The 15,485-nt window shown below is 41.6% G+C and overlaps 3 protein-coding genes and 1 long non-coding RNA gene across 4 annotated transcripts in view; 3 read left to right on the top strand and 1 right to left on the bottom strand.

The window, feature by feature from the left end:
• The first annotated feature begins 219 nt into the window (after positions 1-219).
• Positions 220-4,269, top strand: mterf4 (mitochondrial transcription termination factor 4). The gene is made up of 4 exons (XM_071492757.1): positions 220-322; positions 660-1,098; positions 1,245-1,429; positions 2,283-4,269. Exons 1-4 carry the CDS (start codon positions 296-298, stop codon positions 2,673-2,675), a joined length of 1,044 nt encoding a protein of 347 aa, XP_071348858.1. The 5' UTR covers positions 220-295; the 3' UTR covers positions 2,676-4,269.
• On the bottom strand, positions 2,570-7,528 carry LOC139629855 (uncharacterized). Its single transcript, XR_011693062.1, has 3 exons — positions 7,292-7,528; positions 6,648-7,097; positions 2,570-2,646 (listed from the first exon to the last, which is right to left on the bottom strand). It is a non-coding gene; the product is annotated as an uncharacterized lncRNA (long non-coding RNA).
• On the top strand, positions 4,391-6,665 carry LOC139629854 (probable G-protein coupled receptor 148). The gene has a single exon (XM_071492758.1). It carries the CDS (start codon positions 4,399-4,401, stop codon positions 5,356-5,358), a length of 960 nt encoding a protein of 319 aa, XP_071348859.1. The 5' UTR covers positions 4,391-4,398; the 3' UTR covers positions 5,359-6,665.
• Positions 7,529-7,617: 89 nt separating the features above from the next.
• klhl24a (kelch-like family member 24a) overlaps positions 7,618-15,485 on the top strand; it is a 16,871-nt gene continuing 9,003 nt past the window's right edge. The window contains exons 1-4 of the mRNA XM_071492750.1: positions 7,618-7,865; positions 9,340-9,458; positions 9,556-10,400; positions 12,161-12,345. Coding sequence (XP_071348851.1) covers positions 9,384-9,458; positions 9,556-10,400; positions 12,161-12,345 — 1,105 coding nt within the window. The 5' untranslated portion in view covers positions 7,618-7,865; positions 9,340-9,383. The remainder of the gene's footprint in view (positions 7,866-9,339; positions 9,459-9,555; positions 10,401-12,160; positions 12,346-15,485) is intronic.

Raw genomic sequence — 15,485 nt, 5'->3', positions numbered from 1 at the left:
TTATATTATAACTTTATGCAAGTTTATCTGCATTAACTGTAGAGTGAATCACCTACAGTCTTATTTGAAAGAACAGGCCACCTAAATATTACCATGAATTCTAGCCAGGCAATGTACACTGTTTGTAGTGTGTGTTTATAGTATACAGTGTAACTCTTTAAAAAAAAAAATGATTACTGCAGTGAACACACACCTGGAAGAATAGGAAAACATAATATAAAAACATTTGACCGGACCGGAACGTTTGTCCTTCGGTAAACCTGAAAGGACGGAACTATATGTGCGATGCACAAGCATGGGAACCGCTGTGGCAGCGCGTCAGGTGAAACTTATAGCTAGAAATGATTGTTACTAATTTTGTATTCAGACACTCAACGTATTAGTTAACCTTAATGAGTCGCATACTTCAAAAGTGTTGCTGAAGCGACTGTCGGAATTTGCCATAAAGCCTATTACCTCCCGCTTTAACCTTAATGTTTGCTAACTTGAGCTAACGGAGGCAAAGCTAAGGTCGCAACTCTTATATTAACTCCTATGTAATTGCTCTACATCTCAAACAGTGATATTTGTCATGCTCTGATTGTTCAGCATAGTTCAACAATTGGAGTTAAATCGGGAGCTACTGTCCATGTTTTATAGTCGTGTTTTCTTTTCTACAGGTTCTCCGGTGGACTGTGAGGACTGCCGCCTCCTCTCTGCTCAGCCCACTTCAGCTCGGGAGATGCCACCTCCAGCCTCAATGCGTCGGGTGTGGATTGTTCTGTTCCTCCACCAGCCTGAGTACTCTGCAGCCAACGCAACACAGCTATAGGCTCAGTCATGTATCTGAGAAGAAAGCCACAGAGCTGTCCCTGCAGGCTTTAGTCGATTTGGGATTCACTGACACCCAGGCAGAGCAGATATATGAGGCTGTGTCCAAAGTCAGAGGTGGAAGTGCTGCTAAACATGCTCTTTCAACTCTCACAGCTCTGTTTCTCTTGGGGCTCAGTCCATCCAGTGTGTTGAAGCTGCTGCAGAAATGTCCTCAACTGTACACTGTCAAGGAATCACAGATTCAGCAGCGCATAGACAACTTGCGGAAACTGGGTTTAGTGGAAGGTGAGATCATCATCTTTGTTTACACTGTTTATTCCAACATTGTTGAGGCATTTCCTTAGGTCAAATCAGTTTGTGCCCAGAGTACTTAATATGTACTGGATGCTCTAAATATTAAGGCATTATTTTAACCTTATATCTTCTCATAGGCAGTCTTCAGAGAGTGGTGGCCCATTACCCCCAGATCCTGACTGTGCCCATGAAGACAGTAAACCGTATGGTGGCGTTTCTTAGAGAGAAGTGCTTGTTTACTGTCCAGCAAGTCACAGACATCCTCAGAGACAGTCCGGCCATAGTACTGGAGGATCTGGGTCAGGTGGAGTACAAGTTTCAGGTCAGCAAGTAAACCAAACGACAAAGTAGTGAGACACTGCTGATGTGAAAATGTTGATTAATCAATTTATAGATCCGCAGAATAATTCTGATAAAGATAAGATTTTTATTTTTTGTCCTTAAATGATAAATAAAAAATATTAATTCATGATAATGGAAATCATTAGTTGGGGCCTAAATTGAATAAAGTTGAACATAATTGAATGAAACATCTAGAAGCAGGACACAGTTCCCATGCTTTTGTCATGTTAACAGATGCAGATTTATTGGCTTCCTCAAACTGAGACAATGTTGTCTTTTACAACCACCACAGTAGTTGTAAAAGACAGCCCCCTTGCAGAGGGGTCTCTGGTCACATAAGCTGTGTCCCAGGTTAATTTTCAAGTAATTTTCATAGTAAACAGATTTTTTTTCTCTCTCTCTTTTTCACGCGGTATACAATAAATGTTATCGTTTTTCTCTCACAGGAAGTCATACACCACCATCCGCAATTTGGTTTCACCTGTGAGCTGCCATTGTGCATTGCATTAATAACACACAGAAATCAAATGCTTTCTAGTCTGCATACTCACTTTTTATTCCAGTGTAAGACACCACATACTCAAAACCTGTTTAAAATGTGTATGGAAATAGTAAACAACTTTTATGCTCCCTCTGGTGGCTATATTTGAACTCCACAGCCCCGAGGCAACCAGATTACAGCATGGTGTTATCAAGTGTATGACTTGGATGTCTCTGCAGAATGGAACCTATCATTTAGCCACTGCTAATCTGATCTGTGTGATATCCAGATTTAATGTAGCTCTAAAGTGTCAGTTGTAATGCTATTATATTACTTATCTATCTTTCCACAGTACGTCTACTTCCGAATGGGTGTCAAACAGGCAGAGATGGTGAAGTCCAGGTTGTTCCGTTTCACTCTAGATGAGGTTCGCCGTCGACACTGTTTTCTGGAGCGCAGGGGTCTGTACCAAACCCCAGACAAGAAAGGACAGACGATCATCGCCAACCCTAAACTGGACAGTATCCTTAACGTTGACCAGGACATCTTCCTCACAGCGGTTGCAAAGGCATCAGCAGAGGAGTATGAAGTCTTTCAGAGACTTATTGCAAGAGAATGGCAGGAACCGGGAAAGCAGTATGGCACCATTGAAGCCGATAGTGATGATTATGAGGAGGAGGAGGAGGATGAAGAAGATGTGGAGACTGGTGGCAAGGCTGGATACAGGAAGAGAAGAAAGAAATGACTGGGGGGGGGGGGGACTTAGAGAACTGATATTAATTTAAACAGGAAATTATGTGATGACGTCTGATGGTAATTGATACAATAAAATGTTTACATTTAATTGTTTAAGTGCTCGAGAATATTATCTAAAACACACAGAAACATAATATTATGGTAATTGTTACCTGACTTGTTCTTGTTTGAATGTACCTATGAGTGAACCCTCTGGTTTGGAGTTGACATTGGTGTTTATTTAAGTGGCCACATACAGACATGAGATGCAATGACGTCAATGTGAGGTTAGGCTGATAGAGGAGGGCTATGAATAAGGTACGACTGTGGTTAAACATTTCTCTCGTACACTCTTTTCACCATCAAAATGATTTTTGACATCTCTTAAGTGACCCCATAAGTTAAAGCAATTTCAGAGGCTTAACTGCTGTGGCGCTTGATGCATTAAAATGAAGAAGAAAATGTAAATCTAATCAGTTTAACCTAAATGGTGTTCAAATAAGTTCCCTCGACAAAATCTGATTAAAACATCTTGGGTAGAAAACATTGAAGAAGCAACAGAGGAAATGATGAGCAGCTAAGAGGATGAAAAGCTCCACCCCGTTACTATGTTACAGCCAAGTGGCAGCAGCTTTCCCCATCCATATATTGGCCTATTCGAATGAGTCAACAAAGAGTGCATCAGATAAGGCCAGTGGGTGAGGCAAGTCGTACAAAACACCAATCGATTTATAGGAGCGTTAAGCCTAATGGATGTGCAGCACAGAGCGTTTTCTGTTCTGGACATCAGGTAAGAAAACTCACCTTTGGCCAATCAATAATTTGTCAATAGGTGTCTCTGTGCAAAGTTTGAATAGTACCACTTGATTTAGTTTTTTTGTCTCAAGTTTGTGAGTGATCGTAAGCATTGTTTTGTATTCCTGTAAAAACTTCATTTTATCCATTAAATTCTATAGCCCTAAAGTGTGGGTACATTTCTGTGTTCAATTAACAAATTAACAGTTCACAAGATCGTTTCCTCTGCACTGCAAATGTTTTTATGCACTATGTTGTATGTATGTTCCTTACATGAAGCTGATAATTTACAACTTTGAGCGTCTTCATTTGCATTTGTTTTCATTTGCAATACAGCAGGTGGCTTTTGCAACTGAAGGGGCAGAGTCCATTACTATATACTGTTCACATTTGAAATTTGGGAAGGGACTGGCAGCTCATTTGAATAATGATACAGACTAACTCAGTCTGGGTTATAAAATACTGTAAGGGGAGCAATATGAAACTCGTATGAATATAATTATAGTTAAAATGGAATCAGCCAAAGACGTGCATGAAAAATTAATATGTTACAGGTTTGCCCAGCCCACAATACATCAAGATGATGGATATGAGAACACCGAGTGATTGTTTAAAGAACATAATTCACAATGTAGTTACCGCTGTCATTCTTCCTCATTTTGATACCCATGTTTGGTCAAGGTTATTAATTTGGTTGCAAGTTATTATAGTTAACTCATAGAAGAGCTCCATATTGTATTCATATACACAGTTAATTTACCTTAAAGTAGCAAAATTCTGAAGAGGGCTTCGATAAAAAGCATATATTAGCTGCTCCAGTCTGATTATTTATATTAATTTATGGTGTTTTCATCCACAGGGCGCCATTGGAGGAAGTAGTCAATACATCATAAAACAAAGTCAATGAATCACTGTTTCCTCCATCGCTCAAACACAAAATGACATCCCCATTAATGATTTCAAACCTCACGCAGGAGTGGGTTGAGAGTCTGCGGAGGTGGCACCTCGAATTGTTTTTCATTCCCACCACAGTCGTCACTCTGGCCACCTTGCTTGCCAACCCTGTCCTCCTGACATGCATCTTCGTGTCCCGCGCCTTGCGTCGGGAGACACGTTACCTGCTGGTGGCCAACACCCTGACAGCAGACATGCTCTTCCTCATCCTCAACCTGGCCACAGTGATCTGCAATGCTGTGAGAGCTCAGGTACCCTGGCTCGTCTGTGAACTGGTCACAGCTGTCACTGTCACAGCCTACTGCTGTGCCATCCTCACCGTCACCCTCATGGTGGTCGACACCTACGCTGCTGTTCGCTGGCCTCTCCACTACCATGAGATTCTTCCACCTGCCCGCACCTACCGCATACTACTGGGGGTGTGGGTGCTGGCAGCCATGTACCCTTTCACCCTGGTGATCATGATGGAGTTGAGGAGGGGAAATCTCAATGAAAAGGTGCCTGTCTGTCTGGTCCTCATCTCCCTTGGCTTCATTCAGGTCCAGAACACGGTGGAGATCCACATCTACTTCTTTGTCGCTGCGCTCATCTGTGCTTCACTCATTTTTTACTGCTATATTCGGCTCTACATGGTAACAAGGACACAGGGCATCTGGCAGAGCCGCTTCTCCAGGGCCCGGGTCACCCTGCTGGCCCATGCGATTCTGCTCCTGCTCTACTTTGCCCCTGGCTTTGTTTTCACCCTGGAGCTCTTCCTGTTCCAGAAGATAGACATAAGTCAAGATGCTCGCGTGTGGATCAGCACAGTCAATATGTGTGTTTTTATGTTGCTGCCCAGAGCGTTTGCTCCTTATCTCTATGGGCTGAGGTACAGGGAGATCACTGACACACTAATGCAGCTGCTGCGTCGGCACAGGAGACTCAACCAGACCACATTATCATAAATGACTCATCAGAACTGTCTATTAGTCATACTTAATTAACTAATTGTATTTTTCCAATGTCATTACTTGTGACATACGTACTTTACAAGTCTTTAAAGTAGTCTTCCACCAAACAAAGGTGGAACTTCAAGGGCAGTACCCTCACCAGTGCAACCCCACCACCCACCAAGATTTCTTTTTTCTGGCTAACCACCAAAAAGTCTGTATATAATATGATATATATAAGTATTTCTTCAAATTTTCTATATCAATTTAAAATATACTGTTTGTAAATTTGTTTGTCTAAATGGTGTTTCAAAACTCTCTCCACATCTCTCTCCACATCTCTCTCCAATGCCAATGACCTAATACTAAAATCCTTTTTATTTTTTTGGCCTACAGCAGTCAAATTAAAAATACTGTATATACTATGTTTAATTTGTATGCAATTATAGAACAGAAACTATACTGAGGACGTCCTCGGTTTTCTCACTGGTAAGCCTAGTTACTGGCTTGTCTGTGTTTTATATGTTGTTTACACACAATAGCTATAGTAAAGTATAGTAAATGTAAATTAGTTATTCAACATCCCTGCCAACACTCAGTTTTCTCGAATCATTTCTTTTTTTCCCTGGGTTTGAGATCTCTTTTATTGCAGTGTTGGTCCAAATGAAAATAGCCTCAGCCGCAGCCTCACCTTTATGACTGTAGGAACAAAGCACTTAACTCCATTTGCTTTCAAAGCCTTGTTTGTCTAAAACTGGATGTGCATCATTAACAAATGGTTGATTGACTTGGCAGAGGGAAGAGCACCTTCCCTCATTTAGGAAGGTGTGGTGGACAGTCATGATGAGTCACTCCTGCCTCTGCCGTGTGCGTCTGTAACCGGTACAACAGCTCAACAGCAGAGGGACACATTTGTCTGTCCACTAGGCTGCGTCACTGCTCCTTCCTGCAGCATTGTTGCCTTGTCCCCTACACCAATCCCTAACCCTCTGCTTACTGTCTACATCTGCAGGTGGTTAAGATATGTACAAAAAAAAACAACAACAGCTATTGTTAGCCATTTTTGTGTGAATTTCCATGGCACTGTAATAATAATAATAATAATAATAATACATATCTGTTATTTTTCTGTATTATTCTGACTGATTTACCTTCTTTCCATGAAAATGTTTGCTCTAGACTGTGAGGGCTACCTTGCTGATCTTCAGCGTGGTCCTTTCTGATGACATGGTTTTGTTCTGGAGATCTTGTACAGCAGCTGCCTGAAGGCCATCAAAACATAATTCCTTTTTCAGTATTCTCACCTGTTCCTCACCTCCACTATCTCTTCCATTTCCCCATTTTGGTTGTTGAGCTGCTGATGTGTTGTCCAGTGTGTGGAAGATCCAGTTGGTGTCTGTGACTGGTGGTGGTGACCATGAGTGGTCCTGCTCCGCATCTAAAGGGCGATCCAAATAAAGCACTTTGTGTGTCTCTGATTATCTCTTCTCCTGTTGGTCGTGATTATATATGTGGATGTGTTTACATTGTGAACATTGTGTAACTTTCCGCTACAGTATGATGAAGAGTGTGGAAGGTGCTATTCTCCTCTATTATAATAACATGTGGTTCAAACCCGTGTATAATGGATCACTGAGGAGCATCGTGGACCTTTTCAGAGAACTCAGTTGGGAGCTCTAAGAAATATTTTTTTGCAACAGAGTCAGGAAGTTGTGACATGCTTTGTTTCAACTAAGCTCCTCCTTCCTCCTCACCTGAAAAAAAAAAGCATGGCACACTGTTTTTCATCCTCTTTTCACGTGTCCGTAGGACCACATTACAGTCATGTCTGTTTGTTTACCTCCTACACACTATGCGTTTTGTGTTCCCATCATACGTCTGTAACAACTATGTAAAAACACGCTCCTCAGACTAGTATTTCATACTGAATTTAATCACGTCTTCTCACCATGAAACACTACACAGTGCTGTCCCATTAACTGTCTTCTACACGTCCGCACAAGTTAAACTATAAACCCCGTGTCATTTTGCGTGTATTGCTCAACCGCAGTTACGTGTTGTCCTGAACTTTTTCTTCACTAAAACTTGAGTTTGTTTGCAAACAAAGGACAGCCACGTGGAGAACTACAGGCGCTTGGGAAGTGTTGTTTCCCACGGAGCGAAAAGTCCGAGACAGCCATTACAACTGGACTTCATTACCCGTGATGCATCAGTCGCACCAGCTGAGTGGGCGCAGTGGGATGTTTTCTTTTTTTTTCTCCTGACAAGTATATATGGGTTCAGTGTTTACAGTTAGCTAGTTAGAGGTCTTTGTTTTTGTCATCACCTTAAAGTCAAAATGTCCCGGCTGTGTAACAGCCTCGTTTCTTTCTCATAACCATTCGAGGGCAAAAATTGCAAAAGATACTGATAAACTTTTTCAGGATAGAGATTTATTTTTCTCCATACTTTTTTTTTTTTGTTGTTTTTTTCCCTCCACTTGTAGCTGAAGAGAACGTTTCATCTGGAAACTTCTGCATAAGGTAACAACCTTTATCTATAAGAAGGGATGTCGTTAAGCTTTGTGAGGTGTAAATGGACAATTATTTCTTGCTTTCCGTTTGAATTTGTCACAACATACTGAGTAAAGCAACGACTCAGCAACTCCGGTTTTTTTTAGCTTGTTGTCAGGGGCTGACGGTCGGCATGAGGAAAGTCTCCTTTGTCTGATAAACCGAAGCTCGTAGGGTTTCTTGCTTGTGTAGTTACCTGACTTTACATACATATGACTTTATTATCCACAGTTAATACTTAGATAAAGCGATGCAGTGCCATTTTTCAACACTAGGATGTTTTTTAAAATAATAAAAAATAATTAAATAAATAATGGTGTTATCTGGACTCTGTCAGTTCCAGTTTTGCTTTATTTCACCTGGATGACATCGATCAACGGGACAGGTGAAACATAACGCAATAAAAGAGAGCTTTATTTCCTTTGATGTTATTTTTTGAATCATCCTCAGGGGCTGTTAGTCACAAAGTAAATCTCTAATGCGTCAACACCTCAAGCTAAACCTGTCCTCTATTTAACATGACTTAAAGGAGGCGCTGCTGCTGCTGCAGCTGCGGGCAAATAACACACGTGAACAGGCTGAGTCTGCCGGGGCTGAGCCAAAATCCAAAGTTATAAATAACCTGAGATGAATGACCTCACAGAGCAAAGGCCAGAACTGCTGCCAATTTTAACAGAGGCAGTATATGGCCATAGATGAGTTTAATGTTTTGATCAAATATCTTCAAGAACTTGAGATCGCAGTGACCTGGATAAACACACAGCCTTTGTGGATTTGAACAAAGCTTTATTCAAGGGAACCTTGATTGACTGCTATCAGGACTTATTCTGAAAGAAGCAAATGTCTTCAGATTACAGATTTAGCTTGAAATAGAGAATATGACACAGGGTTATCAGTAGCCCTGACTTGGCACTTGTTCATTAAACAATGATTATGTAGTGTCTGATAGCACCCCTGCCCCCACTGTCTTTCAAAACAAACCTGACACACATGTATGTCGGCTTTCCAACCGTTGCTCAACTTCTCTCCTGCCTGTGCCATCTTCCGTCTCATGCGGCCCATTGTTCCTCAGGGCACAACTGTTTCACAGCAGTGATGAGCGAGAGGAAGTGTGTGCAGCTCAGATTTCATTCCTTGGAACTCCTCTTCCTAGACGTTTTAGCAATGCCCCCTGGGGGTTTGAAAATTGTTTGTGGGACTGTATTCTCCAACGTCTGTACACATGCTTTGTGGCTTTGCTCTGTGAGAGCCTTGTTTTCATGCAATGAATGTTACTCAATTTGTACTACAGTGGTCTAATTAGGTTTCTGTTTATGAATACGTAATCTTTTTCAGGCTACCCCCTCTTACCACATCTGATAGGATGCCATGATAGTAGTATTCCCAAAGTATGGGAATGTTTTTTTTTTGTAATATTACTGTAAATCCTGTTCTCTATCCTAAGGTCATCTTAAAGTTAAGAGAAGGTCTACATTGAAGGTGGCAGCCATGGTGTTGATTCTGGGCAGAAGGATGAACAGGGAGGACTCTGGGATCAGAGACTCACCAGCTGTAAAACGCAAGGTGATGTCAAACAAACAGACATTATCTATGTTTTTTATCTTGCAGCTTTTGTTTCAACACATTTTACGAATCTAAATGCATCTTGTTGTTTCCTAAGGTGTTTGAGGTTGACTCCAAAACTTTATCCAGCCAGGATGTCTTGGACTTCTGTTCTGGCTCATCCCACTCAGAGGGAATCCTGCAGGTGTTCAATGAGTTTCGGGACTGCCGCCTGTTCACTGATGTGGTCATCAGCGTGCAGGGCCGTGAGTTCCCCTGCCATCGCGCTGTGCTCTCTGCATGCTCTTCCTATTTCAGGGCCATGTTCTGCAACGATCACCGCGAGAGCCGTGAGATGCTGGTGGAGATCAATGGCATCCTGGCTGAGGCGATGGACTCCTTCCTCACCTACGTTTACACCGGCCGCGCCAAGATCACAACTGAGAATGTCCAGTTCCTATTTGAGACCTCCAGCCTCTTCCAGATCACCACACTGCGTGATGCCTGTGCAAAGTTCCTGGAGGACCAGCTGGACCCATGCAACTGCCTGGGCATCCAGCGATTCGCTGATGCCCATGCCCTGAAGCAGCTCGCCAGTCGCTGCCGCAGTTACGCCCTGGCCAACTTCTCAGAGGTGGCCCAGCATGAAGAGTTCCTCGACCTGCGCAGAGAAGAGCTGGAAGAGTACATTGCCAGTGATGAGCTGTCCATCGGCAAAGAGGAGGTGGTGTTTGAGGCGGTGATGCGATGGGTGTACCACGGTGTTGAGCACAGAAAGCCCATGCTGAAGGCCCTGCTGCACCATGTGCGCCTGCCCCTTCTGCACCCCAACTACTTTGTCCAGACAGTGGAAGGTGACCAGCTCATCCAGAATGCTCCAGAGTGCTACCAGCTTCTGCACGAGGCCAGGCGCTACCACGTGCTAGGAAACGAAATGATGTCACCCAGAACTCGTCCACGCAGGTAACTAAAATACTGACTTGACAGTTATGAGGAAGGCAGAGGGATCAACTAACCTAGATGTTATCTCCAGAAGGAAGCTGACAGTTCTTAACTCTTATCTCTCTAGCACAGGCTTATCTCTGCTTTGTATGCACCATTTATTTTTTTATTGAAAAAGAAAACAAATTTTGTTTGGTCTTTTCTGACTTTTTTTTTTTTTTTTACTTATTGGGGTAAAACATTTAGGTCAGAGTGAGATAAGAAAACATGTGTTCTTTAAACGGTTAGTTGATGTTTCATCCCATATTGTATGGAAAGAGGTTACAACTTGCACATGAACTCTGTGCTCCTGGTAGTGTTGTTGTTGTTGTATGTGTGCGTGAGTGTGCTTGAGAGAGAGAGACAGGGAGTGTTATTGTGCTGAACAGACAAATGTGTCATTGAGCTGTGTTATGTAGCCCTGTTTTGAAATGGAAATGATAATGAAGGAGGCAGGGCATGTTCGTACACAGACTGGTTAGCTTGGAAGAAAAAAAAAATGATATGATGCAAGAAACGTTAATCATGTGAGTGTTGAGTCTTGTTATCATACCAGCAGTGTAACTCACCTTGCTGATATGTTTGGGTTCTAAGTGCCCCCACCTGTTCACTTGAGACTTATTTACCATGGTGTTTTTGTGTTTAAAGAGTTGGATGTTACAATGTCATGTTTGATAAAGGATAAAGGTTGGCATCGACAGAAACCTTATGAATGAGATAAAAATAGACCAACAACAGCACAGCTGCCTTTGTGTGTTAGACCAGCTGTAAGGGTTAAAGTGGGAACAGGGCCAGTTGTCAGTTATTGAGGCAATGTGAGTTCAGATGTATTGTGTGAGTATCCAGGCAGATCTGTTCAGATCAGCAAGCCAATCAGACAGTTAGTCCCTGCACCGTCGGCTTCGTTTGCCCTGAGGGCCAAATCCTCTCCTGCTCAAAACAGATGCCTGAATTTCCCCTTTCTGTGTCTACACCAGGGCCTCTCTTCTCATTGGAAGCCTCCAGAATGTAATTTATAACATGCACGCACATCACATGCACACACTTAAAGAAACAACAACCCTAATCTCTCACCTGAGCCTGACCTATACTCTTTCACCTAAAGAGTAAACAGACAGAGAAATGCAGGGGAAAGTGCAAGGAGACATACTTTTGTGCCACATTTGCACACTGACACACACACACACACAGTACATATATATATTCTGGATTTTTTTGAACAGATAAACACCTAGTAATCTCTTTCTGTTGTCAGTGTTTTAGAATGGTGCAATAAGAAAAAAAAGCTGCAGTTAATTAAGTCCCCTGTAGGAAATGCGGTCATGTTCTCGGCATGTGTTGAACAGCCAAATAGGAAAGCATTGTGATCATGGAAATTGAGCTCCCAAGTCTGTTTTCGTTGTACCCTTGATTGATACCTTCATTGTAACCCGAACATTGCCTTGAAGATAAGTGAAGCTATTGACTCCAGTGGAAACACCCCTCTGTTCATGCCCTGACACAAATTTCTACCATCTGTAATTAGAAATCTCTCCAAGTGGTGACATCTGTATGTTTATATGTTTTCATACCCTTTGTATAGGCCTTCAGATACACAGTATTTTAATTAGGTATCATGCCTATACATTCTTGTAGGGGACCTTTTAATTTAAACTTGTGCCTCTTGTGTTTGTGTTTTTATAACAGCTTGAGCTCTGTTGTTATTTCCCCTCCATCTTTTCCATGTCTCTTCTTCTGTAAAGGTCGACTGGCTACTCTGAGGTGATTGTGGTGGTGGGTGGCTGTGAGAGGGTTGGGGGCTTCAACCTGCCCTACACTGAATGCTATGATCCAGTCACAGGAGAGTGGAAATCACTGGCCAAACTGCCTGAGTTCACCAAGTCAGAGTATGCTGTCTGCGCCCTCCGCAACGACATTCTGGTGTCGGGTAAGACCCTGTTACATTTGTTACTATCAATTCAACAGCGTAATACTATCAAAACTTGAAATTAACACAAGACTTTATTTTTTTTCATAGTTTTTTCTGTTTCAAGAAAAAACATTTTGGTTATTGAGAATACCTAATGGTTGGTAACTTTGAATATAATAGCCATATAATGGCAAGTGATCCAAAAGTCAATTCAAGCCCCTGCTACTCATACTATACACCTTTTTATTCTGTGGTTATACTCAGTATATATATTCTTGGTTGGTTTTAACACCAGTTTCTCTTAATTACTTTAGGATTGTGTTATACCCAGAAACAAACAAATCACTTAAGAGACATGGTCAGTGTGAGTCTGTGCTTGACTTGCCGTCTAATCTCCCGGTGGAGTGGCAGGAAAGGCCACAGTGGCTGTTTGCCCTGTGTTATTTTTACAGCCTCAGCCTGTTTGAGTTTGAGTTAAAGGAAAATATGAGAGCAACATCTGGATGCACTCTCCAGGCTCAGTGCTGAGAGTGACCTTCATTGGCTCGCTCAGTTCTTTCCTCTTCCTATTGGCCAATCATCAGGGTCACTACCTTTTACATCTGCTCAGCAGCTTTCTAGGATCCCCTTTATACAAAGATCTAACAGCCAACTTTTCAGTGTGAGACTGCTCCAGTAGGTCATGATGTGATAAGTTTTAAATAAACCTAAAGCTGTATTGTATCTCTCATGGCCTCTTGGCAAAGCTAATGCATTTTTGGAGCTTAGCATGGACCAAGGGTGGTGTAAGTCTCCTTTGGTTAAAAAAAAAAAAAAGACCTAAATTAAACAAGACATTATTATTACATCATTCATTTTGATGAGATCAGAGTAAAGGTACTTGCCAAGTCACAGTTTGATTTGAATATGGGCTGTGTACAAGATACAGTTTCGTATTGCTGCTGGATTGAGGGTATGGCGGTTAAGGGTTTTTCTTTCTTCTGTTTTCTTTTTTTGGGGGGAGGAAATTATTTCCAAGAAAATGCATTGACACAAGTTTGAATGTGCCTGCTAGGACTGCTCATGCTCAAACATGCTTTAAATGAGCTGCAAGAAATGACTGGGTAAAAACAGCAGTTGAAAGATAGAGAAAAAAAAAAAAATTACAAAGGAAATATAGAGAAAAAAAGAATGTTCTTCCTTTCAGCGAGGACTGTGCAGTGTTTATGCTTTTTTTCACGCTTTCAATGTGCCAAGTCCTCACGTGTGCTGTCAATCTACCCTCAAGCATTGCCTGGAAAAGTCAACATACCCTTCGTCTCTGTGAATCACATACAGTATACACACACTACTACTTAATTGCATATTATAATCTTCATTGCCCTATTTTCCTTCTTTGTTACCCTGTCTGCATTGATACATGTAACTTTGCAACTTTATTTGTACCATTTTTACCTTGCACTCTCTTGATTAAATTCCCATACATGCCTCCCATTCTGTCTGTCTGTCTGCCTCTCTCCTCACAGTGGGAACTGGTGCAAATACCTTGGAGGTCCTCCAGCCTGTAGCACAGCTGCAGTTAGCTGTGGTCTTGAATAGGATATGGCTCTACTGGGTATACAAAATCTCTTAGGTCTGTCTGTGCTGAGACAGGGACTCTGGCCACTGTTGACTCTTTCACATTCATTGCATTGTAATGAGGCACCCTGTCAGATCCAGAGTGGGTATACTGGATTAACACAGAAATGCACTGAGTTCAGGAGTGCTAAAGATTACAGTCAGATATGATCAAATCTAACAAGATGAATTATGTTGGCTTAATGGAGCAACAGGAAATAAATGCCTCTTGCTACTGTTTCAGTTGGAGATTAAATACATTTGGATAATGTGTTGTCAGCTCATGACTAGTAAAACACATGTGTTTGCTTCACACATTACAGTGGGTTGGCTGTCATGGTCATCACCAGTAGTCTGACTTCTGTTGTCACTGCATGGCATGACAGGAATTGTCTAACATACGGAACTAGATCATCAGCATAAGCAACAAAACTGCGTAACTCTCAGAAAGCTGTCACACAAATCATATTGGGACCTCCCAAAGTCAATGCCTCATGTTCCTTAAAAACAGTGATTAGCAGCAGTGGTCCTCCCCATCTGAGCTCTGATGACCAGCTTAAGGTTTTGGAAAAAGAAAAATTACTTTAACTAGCTGTCTAGGTTGAAAGGCTCCCTTTGAAGTGTTACATCCTCCATCAATATATGTCCTTCATGCAAATCTTTAAAAACAGAAGCCTTGGGGGCAGCAGACAGTCTGGCTCTTTGACTATATAGGAGATTATTGAGCAGACACATGCTGCGACTAACTTCCTTCTCTTGTCTCCTGTTGGCGGTATGTGACAGTGTAACTTAAGATGACTGAACATTAATTACCTTGTATTACCCAGAACAAAAAAAAAAAAACAAAGAACAGAGGAGGTTGACATGTACAGCCACTTATTTATTTGATTAGGTGAATTTTCAAGGAGATATTTTTTTTAATATTTATCCTCACCCATCTAGTCTGACTGTCAACTATCTTACAATATGGAAAACTCCTGCTTTGTTTGTATGTGAATGCAGAGGAGGCCTAGACACCTTTGTTTACACTGGCAGGTTTTCTTTATGCCTTTATCATTGCGTAATAGAACCGCCCACATGTGTTGAGCAGATTATTACGTATAAATACTTGTTATTGAGTAACTGCTCTTCTTTGAAGGGCATCAGGTTTTAAAGGGAGAGGCGTGATTTGAAGGCAGGAGTGTTCTTATTAATTTTAATTAATAATCAGAATTGTATTAACTGATATCACCACCATGGGATCAATTTAAGTCCTGGTGTGAAATAACACAGATTGTCACTGACCTTTCTGTTGGTTGGTATCCATGCTACACACATGCTCCATGACGTACACTTCTTCTGAACGCTTTGTTGGATAAAAGCCACCAGGTAACTGCTACTGGTTTTAAGAGCCCTGCAGTAATGAACTGTTCACCAAAATATTATTTTCTTCAGTGACTCATAGATAACATTTTTTTCTCCACAGCTTTACTGGCAAAACTTTTTTTTTTTTCAATTGACCTACATTTTATGAGATCTTTGCCTTTTCTCCATGCTAAAAAGTTAGCCTGTTCTACTCACTA

This window comes from Trachinotus anak, unplaced genomic scaffold (assembly GCF_046630095.1).
Source record: "Trachinotus anak isolate AG129_WGS33_773 ecotype Australia unplaced genomic scaffold, CSIRO_AGI_Tana_v1 ptg000012l, whole genome shotgun sequence".
Lineage (NCBI taxonomy): Eukaryota > Metazoa > Chordata > Actinopteri > Carangiformes > Carangidae > Trachinotus > Trachinotus anak.
This window is presented reverse-complemented; position numbering and strand designations above follow the sequence as displayed.